This window comes from Cydia strobilella, chromosome 15 (assembly GCF_947568885.1).
Source record: "Cydia strobilella chromosome 15, ilCydStro3.1, whole genome shotgun sequence".
Classification (NCBI taxonomy): Eukaryota; Metazoa; Arthropoda; class Insecta; order Lepidoptera; family Tortricidae; genus Cydia; species Cydia strobilella.
This window is the reverse complement of record NC_086055.1, coordinates 8,399,083-8,421,051: the sequence shown is the minus strand read 5'-3', so window position 1 is coordinate 8,421,051 and position 21,969 is coordinate 8,399,083. Positions and strand designations below refer to the sequence as shown.

The 21,969-nt window shown below is 49.0% G+C and overlaps 2 protein-coding genes across 2 annotated transcripts in view; one reads left to right on the top strand and one right to left on the bottom strand.

The window, feature by feature from the left end:
• LOC134748012 (alpha-actinin, sarcomeric) overlaps positions 1 to 19,610 on the top strand; it is a 55,298-nt gene extending 35,688 nt beyond the window's left edge. Inside the window, exons 11-20 of the mRNA XM_063682709.1 lie at positions 805 to 990; positions 7,600 to 7,726; positions 9,862 to 9,957; positions 10,381 to 10,569; positions 13,389 to 13,516; positions 14,672 to 14,850; positions 15,252 to 15,374; positions 16,208 to 16,314; positions 17,923 to 18,078; positions 18,759 to 19,610. Of these exons, the coding sequence (XP_063538779.1) occupies positions 805 to 990; positions 7,600 to 7,726; positions 9,862 to 9,957; positions 10,381 to 10,569; positions 13,389 to 13,516; positions 14,672 to 14,850; positions 15,252 to 15,374; positions 16,208 to 16,314; positions 17,923 to 18,078 (1,291 nt within the window). The 3' untranslated portion in view covers positions 18,759 to 19,610. The remainder of the gene's footprint in view (positions 1 to 804; positions 991 to 7,599; positions 7,727 to 9,861; positions 9,958 to 10,380; positions 10,570 to 13,388; positions 13,517 to 14,671; positions 14,851 to 15,251; positions 15,375 to 16,207; positions 16,315 to 17,922; positions 18,079 to 18,758) is intronic.
• LOC134748004 (uncharacterized monothiol glutaredoxin ycf64-like) lies at positions 19,188 to 21,721 on the bottom strand. Its single transcript, XM_063682701.1, has 2 exons — positions 21,375 to 21,721; positions 19,188 to 20,704 (listed from the first exon to the last, which is right to left on the bottom strand). The coding sequence occupies exons 1-2, from the start codon at positions 21,628 to 21,630 to the stop codon at positions 20,520 to 20,522; spliced, it is 441 nt and encodes a 146-aa protein (XP_063538771.1). The 5' UTR covers positions 21,631 to 21,721; the 3' UTR covers positions 19,188 to 20,519.
• Between the last annotated feature and the right edge of the window lie 248 nt (positions 21,722 to 21,969).

Below are 21,969 nucleotides of genomic sequence, written 5' to 3'. Positions count from 1 at the left end.
GCTGCTCTAACTTTTTAAATTTTCTCACTAAGATTAGACTGGCAAAGGAAATATTACATTCAGCCAACGACCACTCTCTCTGTAAGCATACTTGCGACATTAAAATAAAAATAAAATCTATGGTACTATATTTATAAGCGGTTAAACATGGTGCTCGAATAGCTTTTTCAAATGTCAAGTTTAAAAAATAAAAAAGGCATCAATTTAAACATATAGGGCTGTATCTCCTAAAGTTCCTAAACCGTGCGTCGGAGCGCAAAAATAATCAAATTTTCGTTCCCCTTTAAGAAACCCGTTATTCATATTTAAAAAAAAACGCAAAAAAGAAAAAGAAAACGGAAAAAAATCTTTATAGGGCTGTATCTCCTAAACCGCGCGTCGGAGCGCAAAAATAATTGAGTTTTCGTTCTTCTTTAAGTAACCCTTCATTTATATGTAAAAAAAAACGCAAAAAAGAAAACAAATACGGAAACAAAATCTTTATAGGGCTGTATCTCCTAAATCGTGCCTCGTAGCGCAAAAATAATCAAATTTTTGTTCCTCTTCGATACTCCACGCACTGAATAACCTATCGACACGAAACTATCATCATGTTTGTATTATTATTTCATTCCATGTTTGAGAAAAGCACTATACAAACCTCGGCGTAAAAAGGGGTTGCCGGCCTCATAACTATCCTATTCCGTCTATTCTATTCCGTCGGCAACCCCTTACTTCACAGCCTAGTAATATACTAAAGCTTAACTCCCTTTCGCGTGAAAACTCCTCCTTTTAGCACTATCTAATAATATCGCTTACTTGCAGCACCCTGGAATACCACGAGGTGGGCTCAGTGAACGCGCGCTGCCAGCGCATCTGCTCGCAGTGGGACCGGCTCGGCGCGCTCACGCAGCGCCGGCGCCAGGCGCTGGACGACGCCGAGCGCGTGCTGGAGCAGATCGACCTGCTGCACCTCGAGTTCGCCAAGCGTGCTGCGCCCTTCAACAACTGGTGAGTGTGGTGTAGTGAACATCTGCTCGCAGTGGGACCGGCTCGGCGCGCTCACACAGCGCCGGCGCCAGGCGCTGGACGACGCCGAGCGCGTGCTGGAGCAGATCGACCTGCTGCACCTCGAGTTCGCCAAGCGTGCTGCGCCCTTCAACAACTGGTGAGTGTGGTGTAGTGAACATCTGCTCGCAGTGGGACCGGCTCGGCGCGCTCACACAGCGCCGGCGCCAGGCGCTGGACGACGCCGAGCGCGTGCTGGAGCAGATCGACCTGCTGCACCTCGAGTTCGCCAAGCGTGCTGCGCCCTTCAACAACTGGTGAGTGTGGTGTAGTGAACATCTGCTCGCAGTGGGACCGGCTCGGCGCGCTCACACAGCGCCGGCGCCAGGCGCTGGACGACGCCGAGCGCGTGCTGGAGCAGATCGACCTGCTGCACCTCGAGTTCGCCAAGCGTGCTGCGCCCTTCAACAACTGGTGAGTGTGGTGTAGTGAACATCTGCTCGCAGTGGGACCGGCTCGGCGCGCTCACGCAGCGCCGGCGCCAGGCGCTGGACGACGCCGAGCGCGTGCTGGAGCAGATCGACCTGCTGCACCTCGAGTTCGCCAAGCGTGCTGCGCCCTTCAACAACTGGTGAGTGTGGTGTAGTGAACATCTGCTCGCAGTGGGACCGGCTCGGCGCGCTCACACAGCGCCGGCGCCAGGCGCTGGACGACGCCGAGCGCGTGCTGGAGCAGATCGACCTGCTGCACCTCGAGTTCGCCAAGCGTGCTGCGCCCTTCAACAACTGGTGAGTGTGGTGTAGTGAACATCTGCTCGCAGTGGGACCGGCTCGGCGCGCTCACGCAGCGCCGGCGCCAGGCGCTGGACGACGCCGAGCGCGTGCTGGAGCAGATCGACCTGCTGCACCTCGAGTTCGCCAAGCGTGCTGCGCCCTTCAACAACTGGTGAGTGTGGTGTAGTGAACATCTGCTCGCAGTGGGACCGGCTCGGCGCGCTCACACAGCGCCGGCGCCAGGCGCTGGACGACGCCGAGCGCGTGCTGGAGCAGATCGACCTGCTGCACCTCGAGTTCGCCAAGCGTGCTGCGCCCTTCAACAACTGGTGAGTGTGGTGTAGTGAACATCTGCTCGCAGTGGGACCGGCTCGGCGCGCTCACGCAGCGCCGGCGCCAGGCGCTGGACGACGCCGAGCGCGTGCTGGAGCAGATCGACCTGCTGCACCTCGAGTTCGCCAAGCGTGCTGCGCCCTTCAACAACTGGTGAGTGTGGTGTAGTGAACATCTGCTCGCAGTGGGACCGGCTCGGCGCGCTCACACAGCGCCGGCGCCAGGCGCTGGACGACGCCGAGCGCGTGCTGGAGCAGATCGACCTGCTGCACCTCGAGTTCGCCAAGCGTGCTGCGCCCTTCAACAACTGGTGAGTGTGGTGTAGTGAACATCTGCTCGCAGTGGGACCGGCTCGGCGCGCTCACACAGCGCCGGCGCCAGGCGCTGGACGACGCCGAGCGCGTGCTGGAGCAGATCGACCTGCTGCACCTCGAGTTCGCCAAGCGTGCTGCGCCCTTCAACAACTGGTGAGTGTGGTGTAGTGAACATCTGCTCGCAGTGGGACCGGCTCGGCGCGCTCACACAGCGCCGGCGCCAGGCGCTGGACGACGCCGAGCGCGTGCTGGAGCAGATCGACCTGCTGCACCTCGAGTTCGCCAAGCGTGCTGCGCCCTTCAACAACTGGTGAGTGTGGTGTAGTGAACATCTGCTCGCAGTGGGACCGGCTCGGCGCGCTCACGCAGCGCCGGCGCCAGGCGCTGGACGACGCCGAGCGCGTGCTGGAGCAGATCGACCTGCTGCACCTCGAGTTCGCCAAGCGTGCTGCGCCCTTCAACAACTGGTGAGTGTGGTGTAGTGAACATCTGCTCGCAGTGGGACCGGCTCGGCGCGCTCACACAGCGCCGGCGCCAGGCGCTGGACGACGCCGAGCGCGTGCTGGAGCAGATCGACCTGCTGCACCTCGAGTTCGCCAAGCGTGCTGCGCCCTTCAACAACTGGTGAGTGTGGTGTAGTGAACATCTGCTCGCAGTGGGACCGGCTCGGCGCGCTCACACAGCGCCGGCGCCAGGCGCTGGACGACGCCGAGCGCGTGCTGGAGCAGATCGACCTGCTGCACCTCGAGTTCGCCAAGCGTGCTGCGCCCTTCAATAACTGGTGAGTGTGGTGTAGTGAACATCTGCTCGCAGTGGGACCGGCTCGGCGCGCTCACGCAGCGCCGGCGCCAGGCGCTGGACGACGCCGAGCGCGTGCTGGAGCAGATCGACCTGCTGCACCTCGAGTTCGCCAAGCGTGCTGCGCCCTTCAACAACTGGTGAGTGTGGTGTAGTGAACATCTGCTCGCAGTGGGACCGGCTCGGCGCGCTCACACAGCGCCGGCGCCAGGCGCTGGACGACGCCGAGCGCGTGCTGGAGCAGATCGACCTGCTGCACCTCGAGTTCGCCAAGCGTGCTGCGCCCTTCAACAACTGGTGAGTGTGGTGTAGTGAACATCTGCTCGCAGTGGGACCGGCTCGGCGCGCTCACACAGCGCCGGCGCCAGGCGCTGGACGACGCCGAGCGCGTGCTGGAGCAGATCGACCTGCTGCACCTCGAGTTCGCCAAGCGTGCTGCGCCCTTCAACAACTGGTGAGTGTGGTGTAGTGAACATCTGCTCGCAGTGGGACCGGCTCGGCGCGCTCACACAGCGCCGGCGCCAGGCGCTGGACGACGCCGAGCGCGTGCTGGAGCAGATCGACCTGCTGCACCTCGAGTTCGCCAAGCGTGCTGCGCCCTTCAACAACTGGTGAGTGTGGTGTAGTGAACATCTGCTCGCAGTGGGACCGGCTCGGCGCGCTCACACAGCGCCGGCGCCAGGCGCTGGACGACGCCGAGCGCGTGCTGGAGCAGATCGACCTGCTGCACCTCGAGTTCGCCAAGCGTGCTGCGCCCTTCAACAACTGGTGAGTGTGGTGTAGTGAACATCTGCTCGCAGTGGGACCGGCTCGGCGCGCTCACGCAGCGCCGGCGCCAGGCGCTGGACGACGCCGAGCGCGTGCTGGAGCAGATCGACCTGCTGCACCTCGAGTTCGCCAAGCGTGCTGCGCCCTTCAACAACTGGTGAGTGTGGTGTAGTGAACATCTGCTCGCAGTGGGACCGGCTCGGCGCGCTCACACAGCGCCGGCGCCAGGCGCTGGACGACGCCGAGCGCGTGCTGGAGCAGATCGACCTGCTGCACCTCGAGTTCGCCAAGCGTGCTGCGCCCTTCAACAACTGGTGAGTGTGGTGTAGTGAACATCTGCTCGCAGTGGGACCGGCTCGGCGCGCTCACACAGCGCCGGCGCCAGGCGCTGGACGACGCCGAGCGCGTGCTGGAGCAGATCGACCTGCTGCACCTCGAGTTCGCCAAGCGTGCTGCGCCCTTCAACAACTGGTGAGTGTGGTGTAGTGAACATCTGCTCGCAGTGGGACCGGCTCGGCGCGCTCACACAGCGCCGGCGCCAGGCGCTGGACGACGCCGAGCGCGTGCTGGAGCAGATCGACCTGCTGCACCTCGAGTTCGCCAAGCGTGCTGCGCCCTTCAACAACTGGTGAGTGTGGTGTAGTGAACATCTGCTCGCAGTGGGACCGGCTCGGCGCGCTCACACAGCGCCGGCGCCAGGCGCTGGACGACGCCGAGCGCGTGCTGGAGCAGATCGACCTGCTGCACCTCGAGTTCGCCAAGCGTGCTGCGCCCTTCAATAACTGGTGAGTGTGGTGTAGTGAACATCTGCTCGCAGTGGGACCGGCTCGGCGCGCTCACGCAGCGCCGGCGCCAGGCGCTGGACGACGCCGAGCGCGTGCTGGAGCAGATCGACCTGCTGCACCTCGAGTTCGCCAAGCGTGCTGCGCCCTTCAACAACTGGTGAGTGTGGTGTAGTGAACATCTGCTCGCAGTGGGACCGGCTCGGCGCGCTCACACAGCGCCGGCGCCAGGCGCTGGACGACGCCGAGCGCGTGCTGGAGCAGATCGACCTGCTGCACCTCGAGTTCGCCAAGCGTGCTGCGCCCTTCAACAACTGGTGAGTGTGGTGTAGTGAACATCTGCTCGCAGTGGGACCGGCTCGGCGCGCTCACACAGCGCCGGCGCCAGGCGCTGGACGACGCCGAGCGCGTGCTGGAGCAGATCGACCTGCTGCACCTCGAGTTCGCCAAGCGTGCTGCGCCCTTCAACAACTGGTGAGTGTGGTGTAGTGAACATCTGCTCGCAGTGGGACCGGCTCGGCGCGCTCACACAGCGCCGGCGCCAGGCGCTGGACGACGCCGAGCGCGTGCTGGAGCAGATCGACCTGCTGCACCTCGAGTTCGCCAAGCGTGCTGCGCCCTTCAACAACTGGTGAGTGTGGTGTAGTGAACATCTGCTCGCAGTGGGACCGGCTCGGCGCGCTCACACAGCGCCGGCGCCAGGCGCTGGACGACGCCGAGCGCGTGCTGGAGCAGATCGACCTGCTGCACCTCGAGTTCGCCAAGCGTGCTGCGCCCTTCAACAACTGGTGAGTGTGGTGTAGTGAACATCTGCTCGCAGTGGGACCGGCTCGGCGCGCTCACACAGCGCCGGCGCCAGGCGCTGGACGACGCCGAGCGCGTGCTGGAGCAGATCGACCTGCTGCACCTCGAGTTCGCCAAGCGTGCTGCGCCCTTCAACAACTGGTGAGTGTGGTGTAGTGAACATCTGCTCGCAGTGGGACCGGCTCGGCGCGCTCACACAGCGCCGGCGCCAGGCGCTGGACGACGCCGAGCGCGTGCTGGAGCAGATCGACCTGCTGCACCTCGAGTTCGCCAAGCGTGCTGCGCCCTTCAATAACTGGTGAGTGTGGTGTAGTGAACATCTGCTCGCAGTGGGACCGGCTCGGCGCGCTCACGCAGCGCCGGCGCCAGGCGCTGGACGACGCCGAGCGCGTGCTGGAGCAGATCGACCTGCTGCACCTCGAGTTCGCCAAGCGTGCTGCGCCCTTCAACAACTGGTGAGTGTGGTGTAGTGAACATCTGCTCGCAGTGGGACCGGCTCGGCGCGCTCACACAGCGCCGGCGCCAGGCGCTGGACGACGCCGAGCGCGTGCTGGAGCAGATCGACCTGCTGCACCTCGAGTTCGCCAAGCGTGCTGCGCCCTTCAACAACTGGTGAGTGTGGTGTAGTGAACATCTGCTCGCAGTGGGACCGGCTCGGCGCGCTCACACAGCGCCGGCGCCAGGCGCTGGACGACGCCGAGCGCGTGCTGGAGCAGATCGACCTGCTGCACCTCGAGTTCGCCAAGCGTGCTGCGCCCTTCAACAACTGGTGAGTGTGGTGTAGTGAACATCTGCTCGCAGTGGGACCGGCTCGGCGCGCTCACACAGCGCCGGCGCCAGGCGCTGGACGACGCCGAGCGCGTGCTGGAGCAGATCGACCTGCTGCACCTCGAGTTCGCCAAGCGTGCTGCGCCCTTCAACAACTGGTGAGTGTGGTGTAGTGAACATCTGCTCGCAGTGGGACCGGCTCGGCGCGCTCACACAGCGCCGGCGCCAGGCGCTGGACGACGCCGAGCGCGTGCTGGAGCAGATCGACCTGCTGCACCTCGAGTTCGCCAAGCGTGCTGCGCCCTTCAACAACTGGTGAGTGTGGTGTAGTGAACATCTGCTCGCAGTGGGACCGGCTCGGCGCGCTCACACAGCGCCGGCGCCAGGCGCTGGACGACGCCGAGCGCGTGCTGGAGCAGATCGACCTGCTGCACCTCGAGTTCGCCAAGCGTGCTGCGCCCTTCAACAACTGGTGAGTGTGGTGTAGTGAACATCTGCTCGCAGTGGGACCGGCTCGGCGCGCTCACACAGCGCCGGCGCCAGGCGCTGGACGACGCCGAGCGCGTGCTGGAGCAGATCGACCTGCTGCACCTCGAGTTCGCCAAGCGTGCTGCGCCCTTCAACAACTGGTGAGATCCACATGTTTTCTTCCCCCTTTATAAGGCCTAAGAATGTCAGGAATTATGCAAAATTTAACCCTATAACTTTGAGATAAAGTTCAAAATCGGGTGGGAAATTCGCTCCGCCTCATAAAGGCTTACAAGTTCTCAGATGGAGAAAGCGCCGTACGCTACAATATTCAAATTGTTGGTTTACAAGCTTGTATGAATATAAGTTGACACCGTGTTAGCTAATGATCGCGGTTGACTTAGATATGTTTGACATTAATCCTGCACTAAGGGCGTTACATTTTTCTTAACCATTGTTATCAATAGGTATTGCCAATTTCGTTTAATCTGTAGTAAGGTAAGGTAGACGTCCGAGTGTTCGTCACTGTCCAAGTAGATGTCGTTTTTAAATTACGCCATCGTTAATTAATAGAGGTGATAGCAGTGTGTCATCTATTGGGCATTAGCATGTCGAACACTAGGATGTATATATAATTATGCAACGTTGCTAGAGTATCGCTATCTATAATAATACGCATCATTTTTAACATTCTAACGACCCTTGATGCGCTCGCACTGAATTCAGACGTTCAAAACAAAAGTTAAAATAAAGTCGGACCTTTTCTCGAGTGATCAAGTAATCATAATTTGGACATGTTCCCAGGTTGGACGGCACGCGCGAGGACCTGGTGGACATGTTCATCGTGCACACCATCGAGGAGATCTCCGGCCTTATGGACGCGCACGCGCGCTTCAAGGCCACGCTGGGCGAGGCCGACAAGGAGTACCAGGTATACACAAACCTTATCACTGTTAACACAGAGAAACAAGTAAGCTTAGAGTGCTCACTCGTAAGTTGTATAGGAGGTATGGGACACAACTCATGGATGCTTAAATCATCTGTAAAATCTGTAAAGATGGACAAGGCCTAATGATGATGATGAATATTAAGAAGTTTAAAACTCGCTTTCAAACGTATACGTACATATAGGTACATATAGTACCTACTTATTAAGCTTGAATCTTATTACAAATAAGTTTTCGCAATGCTTGCTTAAAACTTATTATAAATTATGTTTTCTATTTATGTATGGAGTGAGCACTTATTTCTTTATGCTGTTACTGTATAACTGTAGTAGTTTATCCAGGAAATAGGATAGTTGACATTTTTTTTAATGGTATCAGTCAATTGTTTTGAGGATCAAATGTCTGTACGGGACCCATTGTCTTAAAGCAATACAAAAGTCACAAATGATGGTCAAAGTCTGGCCTCGCCACTTTACTGAGCAAACGCTCTAACACAAATGGCAACACATCGTGACGTCACTGTGTCACTTTGCTTAGAAGCCGCTTTACTTAGAAGCCGTTCCGATGTATGGAAAACAAGGAAATTGCAATTTTGGCGGTGAAATGTTGCGTTTATGTATATTGTTGCCGTACAATATTTTTTTAAATGTAAGGAATCGAATGGTACCGTTATTTCTTTCCTATTTAAAAGAAATTTAAAAGAAAAAAAGAAAGTTTTTTCCAAACTTGTATTGTATTTTTTTATTATTTCCATATATGTATATGTTTTAAGTTACCAATTTATTGTGATAAATTGCTCATTTTCTATCTATTTAACTAGATTTAGTTATAAAATTCAACATGTGTCAACTACCCTATTAACCTGTAACGAGGATTACATGAAATCATACAATAAGAAACGCAGTAATCGCAGAGCCGATTCAATTTTAATTGTTTGGTCTCTCTGACAGTTGTGGCTTTTTAAAAAATTGTTTTTTATCGTAAATAAAGTATGGGAAAATTGTTCTTATCTTAGGGTGGTATTCCACCTGCATCAAATTTTTTGGTCCAATGTGCATTGCGTCTCACTCTCTCATTAAGCAAAATGTGAGACGCCATTACACATTGGATTAAGAAATCGGACAGTTGGAATACCACCCTAAGACATAGATAAATAGTATAAATACGCAAACAATATTTGCTAAATATCCGCGTAAGTTATATCTTATTGTAATTGAATTACAGTGGAATCCGTTTATTATGACTCCGCTTATACTGACCAACCGCTTACTATGACCAAAGAGGATATAATAAGATAGAGCGGTACTGTCATAGTAGATTTTGTAACCACAGTAAATTCACTGCCATCTATCGACACACTTTAAAACTAAAAATGAAGATTTATAAAAATACGATAAAATGTATTTAAATATGGATAATTTTTTTTTTTTTATTTGCATTTGACCCATGTTCTTTCACTGATATGCGTTAAAATTGTTAAATAACAAACGAAACCGTCAATGCCATCTATACGACAGTAGGCCAAAGCTAGTAGCGCCCTCTGATCGAGAATCAAATTGTCTTGATTTTCAAGGCACGTTTTTTTCTTAACTGTATCCATCTATTACGGAGTTATATCTATCTTTGCTATGACGCAATTATAGGTACTGTGCGAAGTTTGGTTTTCATATATAGGTAATATTCTCTGTGACAAAGTCGGATAAGATAGATGACTTCGCTTATAGTGACAAATCGCTTACTATGACTTATAAATCCTATTTGTATGAAATTATGTCCGGTTATACTGACACATTCGCTGGTTTTCGTGGCCGTCCCCACGTCTTTTCCTGCGAGGACGTTTGGGGCGTGCGTGGCGTTTAAGTTGTTTTAGTTTTTAATCTCTGTGAAAGTTGATAATTCGTACAAGGTTAATAAAATTCATCTCTCACATAGGAATTTGAGATTAATTTTGAAAAATTACCAAAAATAAGAAGTTAATCAACTATGCTTTATATGACATCCGCTTAGTATGACGTGTTTCCCTTCGATGTCATTATAAGCGGATTCTACTGTATTGGTCTTTGACTATACAGTTACAAACGTGTTCTGAATTATTAATTAATGAATTTTCGTATTCCAGGCGATAGTGAACCTGGTGCACCAAGTGGAGTCTATCGTCAAGCAGCACCAGATCCCCGGTGGTCTCGAGAACCCCTACACCACGCTCACCGCACACGTAACTTACCATTTTATTTCACCTTACGGTTCTGGGGATGGATCCGGCTCGAAGAATTATTTACATAGCGCAGTTAATACAATATGATTTGGTTTAATGATGACACGAAAGAATCCCTTTCGCTTGCCAGATCGAGCATCGGAACTGCAAAAAAAGGTTATAATTATAAATATAAATTTCTCAAGAAATGCTTCATTTGATGCTAGACCCATTTATAGGTATACACTTTTTGAACTGTATATACAGATGCAATATTTTTTTACATTTAAGTATAAATCAATTCAAAAGTGAAACAAGTAATCTAGAGAATAATGAATGTTCGTTTAAAATGATGTGTCAGCCAAGGTCCGGAACATGCTTGAATCGTTCATAACATATGATATGATCTTCAGAATGGGTTTGAACGTTGCGTAATGTTTCCAGGAGCTGAACCGCAAGTGGTCGGACGTGCGGCAGCTGGTGCCGCAGCGGGACGGCACGCTGGCGGCCGAGCTGCGCAAGCAGCAGAACAACGAGACCCTCCGCCGGCAGTTCGCAGAGAAGGCCAACGCCGTCGGACCCTGGATCGAGCGCCAGATGGACGCCGTCACCGCCATCGGCATGGGCCTGCAGGTAACACACCACCTACAGAACAACGAGACCCTCCGCCGGCAGTTCGCAGAGAAGGCCAACGCCGTCGGACCCTGGATCGAGCGCCAGATGGACGCCGTCACCGCCATCGGCATGGGCCTGCAGGTAACACACCACCTACAGAACAACGAGACCCTCCGCCGGCAGTTCGCAGAGAAGGCCAACGCCGTCGGACCCTGGATCGAGCGCCAGATGGACGCCGTCACCGCCATCGGCATGGGCCTGCAGGTAACACACCACCTACAGAACAACGAGACCCTCCGCCGGCAGTTCGCAGAGAAGGCCAACGCCGTCGGACCCTGGATCGAGCGCCAGATGGACGCCGTCACCGCCATCGGCATGGGCCTGCAGGTAACACACCACCTACAGAACAACGAGACCCTCCGCCGGCAGTTCGCAGAGAAGGCCAACGCCGTCGGACCCTGGATCGAGCGCCAGATGGACGCCGTCACCGCCATCGGCATGGGCCTGCAGGTAACACACCACCTACAGAACAACGAGACCCTCCGCCGGCAGTTCGCAGAGAAGGCCAACGCCGTCGGACCCTGGATCGAGCGCCAGATGGACGCCGTCACCGCCATCGGCATGGGCCTGCAGGTAACACACCACCTACAGAACAACGAGACCCTCCGCCGACAGTTCGCAGAGAAGGCCAACGCCGTCGGACCCTGGATCGAGCGCCAGATGGACGCCGTCACCGCCATCGGCATGGGCCTGCAGGTAACACACCACCTACAGAACAACGAGACCCTCCGCCGGCAGTTCGCAGAGAAGGCCAACGCCGTCGGACCCTGGATCGAGCGCCAGATGGACGCCGTCACCGCCATCGGCATGGGCCTGCAGGTAACACACCACCTACAGAACAACGAGACCCTCCGCCGGCAGTTCGCAGAGAAGGCCAACGCCGTCGGACCCTGGATCGAGCGCCAGATGGACGCCGTCACCGCCATCGGCATGGGCCTGCAGGTAACACACCACCTACAGAACAACGAGACCCTCCGCCGACAGTTCGCAGAGAAGGCCAACGCCGTCGGACCCTGGATCGAGCGCCAGATGGACGCCGTCACCGCCATCGGCATGGGCCTGCAGGTAACACACCACCTACAGAACAACGAGACCCTCCGCCGGCAGTTCGCAGAGAAGGCCAACGCCGTCGGACCCTGGATCGAGCGCCAGATGGACGCCGTCACCGCCATCGGCATGGGCCTGCAGGTAACACACCACCTACAGAACAACGAGACCCTCCGCCGGCAGTTCGCAGAGAAGGCCAACGCCGTCGGACCCTGGATCGAGCGCCAGATGGACGCCGTCACCGCCATCGGCATGGGCCTGCAGGTAACACACCACCTACAGAACAACGAGACCCTCCGCCGACAGTTCGCAGAGAAGGCCAACGCCGTCGGACCCTGGATCGAGCGCCAGATGGACGCCGTCACCGCCATCGGCATGGGCCTGCAGGTAACACACCACCTACAGAACAACGAGACCCTCCGCCGGCAGTTCGCAGAGAAGGCCAACGCCGTCGGACCCTGGATCGAGCGCCAGATGGACGCCGTCACCGCCATCGGCATGGGCCTGCAGGTAACACACCACCTACAGAACAACGAGACCCTCCGCCGGCAGTTCGCAGAGAAGGCCAACGCCGTCGGACCCTGGATCGAGCGCCAGATGGACGCCGTCACCGCCATCGGCATGGGCCTGCAGGTAACACACCACCTACAGAACAACGAGACCCTCCGCCGGCAGTTCGCAGAGAAGGCCAACGCCGTCGGACCCTGGATCGAGCGCCAGATGGACGCCGTCACCGCCATCGGCATGGGCCTGCAGGTAACACACCACCTACAGAACAACGAGACCCTCCGCCGACAGTTCGCAGAGAAGGCCAACGCCGTCGGACCCTGGATCGAGCGCCAGATGGACGCCGTCACCGCCATCGGCATGGGCCTGCAGGTAACACACCACCTACAGAACAACGAGACCCTCCGCCGACAGTTCGCAGAGAAGGCCAACGCCGTCGGACCCTGGATCGAGCGCCAGATGGACGCCGTCACCGCCATCGGCATGGGCCTGCAGGTAACACACCACCTACAGAACAACGAGACCCTCCGCCGACAGTTCGCAGAGAAGGCCAACGCCGTCGGACCCTGGATCGAGCGCCAGATGGACGCCGTCACCGCCATCGGCATGGGCCTGCAGGTAACACACCACCTACAGAATTTTTATTATCTAGCGAGACTGCAGCAGCTGAAAATCACGATCTCGCCCTTCCATAACTCACATTATTTAATGTCGCTGGCTAGACTATGCCTTAATTACTGATCGAAGAAATTTTGAGCTGAGCGCGCCTGAATGTGAATAATACAGTTATATAGCAGTGGTAGCAATACACTTCACCTCCGTAGCCTCCCTTCATTTATTTTTGAAAACTACTTTTGTATCATAGGATGGTCAGTATGAGTTTTTGCGAATGCCTTTCAGCCTGAAAAACTCACCATGAGTGATACAACTGACACTGTGGATTTTTTTCCTAAAATCGGACATCACCTATTTCACATTTTTGTTCAGTAATTAAGCTTTTCATTTGGCCACTATTTGGAAGATTTTACAGCAAAAGGCTGTAAAAGTTCGCCGAAAAAAGCAACACTTGATCGTTTTTGACGCTTACCCTTTTTTATAGGAATCGTCTACATTTTTTAACATATCGTATCTTATTACTTACTTACAGTTACATAGTTTCCAGTCTCCTATAGGGGATCATTTGTTGTAGTTGAATGTTTATGTTTTATTTATTTATTTGGCAGGGCTCGCTAGAAGACCAGCTCAGGCGACTGAAGGAGTACGAAGCCGGCGTGTACGCGTACAAGCCGCACATCGAGGAGCTCGAGCGTATCCACCAGGCCGTGCAGGAGGGCATGATCTTCGAGAACAGGTACCCTTATTATTTCGAGGGCCCTTGCGGATATACCTCATTGAGATCTTTTGTACAATCGCCCCCTCAAGAGCAACCGTCTGCCTACTCAAGCCTACCTACAGTGGTGTAGGATACCTAGAGGAGTTCATGTAAAAACAGTATTTCATATTTATTTTCCTGTGTTGTTACGATTGTTTATTTACGTTGCGTGACGGTAACGAATGGGAGATAAGAACTTTTTATAGACATTTCTAGACACTTTATGTTTTATATTTGGTTTCATAAGTTTCGTCTCAGCATTATTACCTGTACTCCAATCGAATCGTTTCGTTGTGACGGCTACGTGGCGCACTAGAAGCATTCCAACAGATGACAGGAATAAACTCTGCATAAGGGCATTGGAGTGCCAAGGCTAAATACCTACATGCTATCTTACGGTTGCCAATTTTAATTTAGCTATACACGGTGGCTAAAAAACCGGCCAAGTGCGATTCGGACTCGCGCACCGAGGGTTCCGTACTTTTTAGTATTTGTTGTTATAGCGGCAACAGAAATACATCATCTGTGAAAATGTCAACTGTCTAGCTATCACGGTTCATGAGATACAGCCTGGTGACGGACAGACAGACGGACAGCGGAGTCTTAGTAATAGGGTCTCGTTTTACCCTTTGTGTACGGAACCTTAAAAATAAGTGCATTCCCGTTGCCAGGGAGGTTTTGGGATTAAACTGAGCAACTTTTACTATGGGACCAACTCCGAAATCCGAATTAACCATAATTCGACGCGAGAGGATAAGTGGAGCATACCATCGTTACGCAAGGGACATTCGGACCCATTTTTTCGACTTCTTTTTTGGCTTGCCTTTTTATAGTGTAATATCATCATCATCTTAAAGCTGCTTGTTTTCTTAATAATTTACTTTTACTATAATACGCAAGTCGACAAAGTAATTCGAAATTCAAGCACATATTTCGTAAGCGATTCGCTTGCAAAATATGCCAATACTTTGTCCTACACGTAGACATTGCATGAATGAAGAATTTTGTTAAAAAAGCTAGTTGAAAAACTTACCGTTTTCATGGATTGCCTCAAGTATGGTCCTATTATGGAACATAGGCAAGTACCAAATAGTTTTGAGTGACAAAGTATAATTTATTCTATTTCACTCGCAGGTACTCGCAATACACGATGGAGACCCTCCGCGTGGGCTGGGAGCAGCTGCTCACGTCCATCAACCGCACCATCAACGAGGTCGAGAACCAGATCCTCACCCGCGACTCCAAGGGCATCACGCAAGAACAGCTCACCGAGTTCCGCGCTTCCTTCAACCACTTCGACAAGAACCGCACTGGTGAGAAAATAGACTTTATGTCTTTAGGATAGGACTCGATATCGTTTGAGCAACCGCACCATCAATGAGGTCGAGAATCAAATCCTCACCCGCAACTCCAAGCGCATCACGCAAGAACAGCTCACCAACCACATCGACAACCGACCGACCAGATCCTCACCCCTTCCCCTTCTCTTGGTTTGCTTAGGACTCAGGATTGCCTTAAAAAGTATTAGCCTCACAATAGTGAGCGAAAGTAGACTTTACAAAACTGGCCACTACTCACGTATATCTGAACGTGTATTCTGGTATCGTCATCTGAAATTCCACCTGTGAACGTGGCCGGTGCGAAGGCAGTAAAGTGAGAATTACAAATTAAACCGTATGCACAAATAAATAATGTCTAAATTGATTTGTTCCAGGCCGCCTCGCCCCCGAGGAACTCAAGTCGTGCCTAGTGTCGGTCGGCTACAGCATCGGCAAGGACAGGCAAGGAGAGCTCGACTTCCAACGCATCCTGGCCGTCGTCGACCCCAACAACACAGGTTAACAACACTTTAAAGCTATGGTTTTAGAATTCATTATTTGTTGACGTAATAATTACTAAACACTTAAATACGAGTCAAGTAGGCGCCTCCTAAATCGTATTTTTTCACGTCATTGGTGCCATCCCATATTTACTCGTACCTACTTTACGAGCGTTAGATTTACTTTGTTTACTCGATTATATGTAAGATAAAAGAAATGTGGAGAACTGCTACACAACATTCAACAATTTTCAATATACATTACATATATTATATTTATGAGCGGAATAAATCCGTCACAGCTAAATCTGCAATTAAATAGTTTGGCAACATCACTGTAACTATTACATCTCTATATACATAACAATAAAATGATGAGTGTTGCCAAAATACTTGTCGTATCGGAGAATGCAACGTACGCTAAGGTCTTTATTAGGTCTTATTAAGAAAGAACTTTATTGCAAGAAGCAGTAGGGTCACCTTTCGTATCTTATTGCAAGGTGCATTAAGGTCACTTTCGCATCTTATTGCAAGGTGTATTACTGTCTCTTTTCTACAAAACATCATAAATGATTATTTGCAATTTAGCTTGGATTATACGAACTCAACATTCGTCACTTACATCAGTTACTTGCATTCTGTGCAGAATGTCACTTACTTTTATTATACCTTTCTGTTGCATTACGTTACGTTGTCCTTCCTACTTAAATATTTACCTCTCACACAGGATTTTTCCTTGACGTACCCTTTCCTTTACAAGTTTACAACATTCAAAACAAACACTTTTCTTGTCACATACACTTTCTATCAATTAAAATTGTATGAATTAAATCGATTTGTATTTTGTTTAGGTTACGTATCGTTCGATGCGTTCCTGGACTTCATGACGAGGGAATCTACAGACACAGACACCGCTGAGCAGGTCATCGACAGCTTTAGGATCTTAGCTGGTGACAAGGTAAGTCTAGTCTAGATCATCATTACAATACCTTAAAAGTAAATCTAAGGTAGACGTCCGTCCGAGTGTCCGACACTCTCCCAGTATATCACGTTTAAACTTACGTCTTTAGCAATGTGGGAGACAGCAAGATAATGCCTAAGTATCAAATCAAACGCTGGGTCCTTTGCCTTGTATATTTTGTGTTTGCCTATCTTGTTGTGAATTGTTTATCCTAATCCAATTGTGAAATGGTTTATATACGTGCAACATACCTACCTACATATTTAGTCAAAAATAATAGACCCAAGTTAAAATCAGCTGGTAGATATGCCAATGAGAATCAAGATCTATGAAAAACCGTAGGTGTTCTCGTTCGGGTACTACATGGCGGTGGCGATTTTCCTACGCGATATTATTTGGTTCAACATCACATAAATCTGAACCTAAGATTTGTTTCAAATTAATATCTCAAAAAAATGTCTTACCTAAACAGATCTAAGGGTGGTATTCCACCTGCCAAATGTGTATTTGCATGTCACATTTTCTAAGTGAGAGAGTGAGACGCAATGCATAGTGGACAGTTGGAATACCTTAAGCAAAATCAATATGCAATAACTTGTGAGAAATATTTGCAATGATTTACATCCGAACTAGTTGCCGCGCCAAAGCGATTTGCGTTTGATCTTCGACGTCAGTAGGTATATCATTGAAATACATAATGCATCGACCGCTCCCGATGGCGATGACAATCAATCAGTTTGAGCGCTTACGCACGCTCGACTCGAACCGAGTAATCTCGCGCCAAATCCACATGTCGCGTACAGAGTTCGAAAACGCGTGTGTTTCGTGTGCGTTTCGTGTTTCCTCGCCGCCACCGCCTCCGCCTCCGCCGCCGCCACCTCCACCGCTTTCCTCGTCACCAAATTGACTGTAAAAATGTGATTTGTTTGGACGCAGTGACCGCTAAAGTGAGTGGAGTTCAAGAAGTAGACTACGTCATTGCAGGTAGAAATAGTACGGCTCATGCGTAGATACTTAATTACTTACGACATTGAAGTTACGTTCCGCAATGTGTACGATGAATAAAAAACAATGTGGAATATATCTCTGTAGCCGTAACATCGTTTTACAGAAATAGACTAATAAATTAATCTTTCTTTGGGTTCACGCCGAGACAATTTTGATAAGACGCATTCAAACCAATTCAAATTCACTTAGAGTGGGACATAAGCTTACTTGCGATCAATAAAAGAAAGATCTTAGATGACAATGACCTACGCTTGTGTCTCCCACGTAGGGTTTGCACGACGGATTTGAAATGTATGGGAAGATCCGCGGATAATTTTATACATTTCGGACCCGGATTGCAAACCCTAGCCCCACGTGACCGCTGTGTTTCTTCGCGGTATGCCTAGGTAAGCACTAGGTTGAAAAAGAGGCTTGAACTTTTTCTTTGAACTTGGCTGGACACTCTACCGCTTAGCTCTGCCGTGTGTTTAAAATGTATAGGATACGTGTGTCTAGATTTTAGGTCAACGATATGTTAATGTACAAGTTATTATAGACGTCACGTGTAGTGTAGTGTACCATGACGCATTAGTAAGAAGAGCACATGTTTGTTCCCAGCCGTACATCACGGCGGAGGAGCTGCGCCGCGAGCTGCCGCCGGACCAGGCGGAGTACTGCGTGGCGCGCATGCCGCCCTACCGCGGCGGCGGCCCGCCCGGCGCGCTCGACTACATGGCCTTCTCCACCGCGCTCTACGGCGAGACCGACCTCTAGGTACCTTACCTACCATATTATTTAGGACGGTACCATAGCTTGAGGCGGCAAAGCGGGCTAAATGCCACGGGACCCTGGCTACCCTACCCCGCACCACACCGGTCAATGATCGTAGATTTTAATTGTTAAGCCGTTTAATGTTCAAGCTTTGATTGTTCAATACACAAGTATGCTATAAAATGTCCAATCTATTTTACGTCTAGATGGGTGAAAAATTAATGCCCGTGACCGTATTTTTTATCATAAACCAATCAGGCCATCAGCAAAACTGCCGTTGGCTGATTCTCTATCAAAGCTCAATCATAACCTAGAGTAAAGGTAACTGAGAGTACCTACAGAACACTTTGCCCGTTTTAGTAGATCTTTTTAACTACCTACCTATTAAAATAAAAGTATGAATAATTTTCGGGGTCAAGAAATAACCCTTTTCTCAAAAAAGAAATATAAGTATTCTTGCCGTTCCACTTCTCCACATCCGTTTTATTTATGAGCTGAGTATGAATGACTTAGACTTTTCTACTGGCGTTAATCTCTGAAAATTTTTAGTGGCACTTCCAACAAATATTCTGGCCTCCTTCCAACTTGGTCCAGTGCCTAAAATTGTTTTGACTATTATTAATAAATTTTCATACCTATGTAATGTGTGTTCTTATTTTCTGAATAGTGAAATGTGTTCTCAGGCGCAGGTTGATCATGATCATCTCATCGGGAGCAGCCACAGGATGCCGCGCCGGCCGCGAGGCAGACATGTTTCCGTCACGTTGGCGGCGAGCCCTATTCTGCCAACGTAACGCAAACATCATCTGCCGACACTTAATATTTAATACAGTCCTGTATAAACTTAAGTATGTGCAATGTTCAAACCAAAAATGCCATTAACTTTCACACCGTTACTCTTCTCCCTAATGACTACTGTAAACTTTTGGCTCAAATCAGAGAAATCATCTGTAGAATACGTTTTCGACATCTCTATTTATACACTAGTGTTAGGTATTTTTAACTTTTATATGAAATTCTCAGGGAAGTCACAAAACATTTATTTGTAAGATGGAAATGGTGCTAATGTTAGGCTTGACTAATGTGTGACACCAAAATAAGACTCATTCACGTTGTGAGAATGTTTTTGTTATATTTTTTTATTTATAAGCAAAATATTATTTATACAAGTTCATTTTAATTACTGCCATTAGTAATTTATAGTACTTCGATGGTATGTAGGTACGTAAAGTTTTAAGCTGTCTAAATTCGTAAATGCAGGGAAGTGTCACACAAATTATTTATATCATAGATTGCCATAACTTGCCTGCATCTATTTATTTATCATTTTTATATGATTATCGTTTTTGAGAGTATTTTTTGTTTGAGTACTCTAAATAAATGATCTGCCATATTTGTCTTTTAATAATGACTGTGTTGATAATCCAACCAATATCGTATGAGAAAGATTGGCACAGTAAATAAGAATGAATTATGTGCCCAAAAAGTATACTAACTCGAATGTACAGCTAATTTAATAAAAAGCTCTTAAACACTGTGTTTCTTTTTATTCTCTAATAAAATAAAAATACATAATAACAGCATACCTTCAGATCCACAGCGCAGACTTCGTCATCATACAGAAAGCTCATCCACCTTAGGTTTTGTCAAAATAAAATGTGCATTCACACCACACATATGTATATATGTCATCCGCAACACGCATCGTCAAATTGAGACTGTCATCTAGATGTACCAGTTTACTATCCTTCCCAAGATGGTGCTAAAAGAACTACACACATTTTCTAATTCCACAACTGTCTAATGGTAAATGTTGAAGATAATAGGTATACACTACCAACTTGATGGCACTACCATCTAGTCTAGTTTGGTAAATGTGTTCAATTATATAAATTAGAAAATAAATTTAAAAAAAATGTAAACTTTTTGAAGAGAAAAAAATATTAACTGTAATACCAGGTAAATGTTGAAGATAATAGGTATACACTACCAACTTGATGGCACTACCATCTGGTCTAGTTTGGTAAATGTGGTCAATTATATAAATTAGAAAAAAAATAAAAAAAATGTAAACTTTTTGAAGAAAAAATATTAACTAAGACCACAGTGACCATTTTTTCTAAGTAAGAAGTGTAGACCGCGGACCAGGAACAAATTTCCATGAGCAATCGCCTACGGACGAAAACTTGTATAGTGGTCAACATCTTGAACCCCCCCGGTCCGTCGGTTTCCGGTACAACACTTGGTTCCATCATAATTTTTCGCAGACTCTTAGCTGTAACTATTTATTTATCATAGGGGAGCTAAATAATACCAACTATATAGCATTAATATCTAATACTTACACAACAGGTGAGATAATCAATAATGATAAATTAAAACAATAATAGGTATAACATATCTTTGAGGACCTTATAAATTATGCTATATAGACATTTATCAAATTACTTGGCTCCTTCTTTTTTGTTCTCTTCTGCTGTCAGCAGAGCGCTTTTAATGCCAACCTTCTTCAGTTCTTCAACAAGTTCTCCGGATTGGTGCATTTGCAACATGATGTCACAGCCTCCTACAAACTCTCCATTGATGAAAACTTGTGGAATTGTCGGCCAGTTGGAATAATCTTTGATGCCTGAAATATTACCAGAAAAAATTATAAAACATAGAAACTACAATAAACAGAAATAAAAGCATATGTACAAAATATTGTACAAATTCAAATTAGTTTTTTAATTTCTTGGAATAATAGAAAGTTCCACATTGTAAGATAAAACAATAGGGTATTCCACAATTTTTTATTTTTGGTATCAGTCGATCAGGTTTGTTTTGAGAATCAAATGTCGGTATGGGACCCATTGTCTTAAAGCAATACAAAAGTCACAAAATGATGGTCAAAGTCGGGCACCCGCACTTTACTGACGAAACGCTTCTAACAAATTGGCATTACATCGTGACATCAGCATGTAACGTCGCTATTGCATAAAAGTCGTGGAAAACAAGGAAATTGCAATTTTGACGGTGAAATATTGCGTTTATGTATATTGTTGCTATACAATATATTTTTTAATAAAATGTAAGGAATCGAATGGTACAATTATTATTTTTCCTATATGGAAGTTAAATTATTTTTTTTTTAAACTGAAGTCTTAAGTTTCCAATTTATTGTGATAAATTGCTCATTTTCTATCTATTTAACTAAATTTAGTTTGTGGAAACAACCCTATTGCATTGGGAGTTAAGTATAAACGTTAGAGATCTGTTAAGAGTTACACAACTGAACAGTGAACTCAATAATTTCTAACCCTGCCGAATATCTTCGTTCGAGAGGACATCGTGGCTGTCGTATGGTACCGCGTGCATCCGCATTATCTGCACAACAGCGTTACTGAATCCACATCTCGGCGCATCAGGAACACCTTTCATGAAGACTACCACTTTGTTGTTTTTCACCAGTTTATCAATTTTTTCCTTAACTCCAGCATCCGCAAAAGAACGACATGATATTTTTAGAGCATTATTATATAATGGCATAACACTTCTTCTTAATAAGAGGTTCATTTTGCTAGGGATTTTAGTAAAAAAGTGTTTTAAGGAAAATTATTTTAGTCGAAAACAATTGAGAGTTTTTAGGTTAGCAATGACAGTGACATTTCAAAATTGAATGCACGAATGAATGAAACTAAGATTCAAATCATTCAAAGAACAGAATTTTCCAACCCACGCATGATTTTAAATAATATATTATAATTATTATTTTAATCCAGTACATGTAGTTTTTATAGCCCGGCCGGTCCAGACTACGCGGCGCGAAGCCGCGAACGCGAGTGTGGAGTCGATTTCGCTGATTAGTGAACTAGACTCCACATTCGCGTTCGCGGCTTCGCGCACGTGTGGAAG

Coding starts and splice junctions, on each gene's coding strand:
- LOC134748004 (XM_063682701.1), bottom strand. CDS start 21,630: ATGAACCTCTTATTAAGAAGAAGTGTTATGCCATTATATAATAATGCT. Junction 20,705..21,374: donor GAACGAAGATATTCGGCAGG/GTTAGAAATTAT, acceptor GTAATATTTCAG/GCATCAAAGATTATTCCAAC.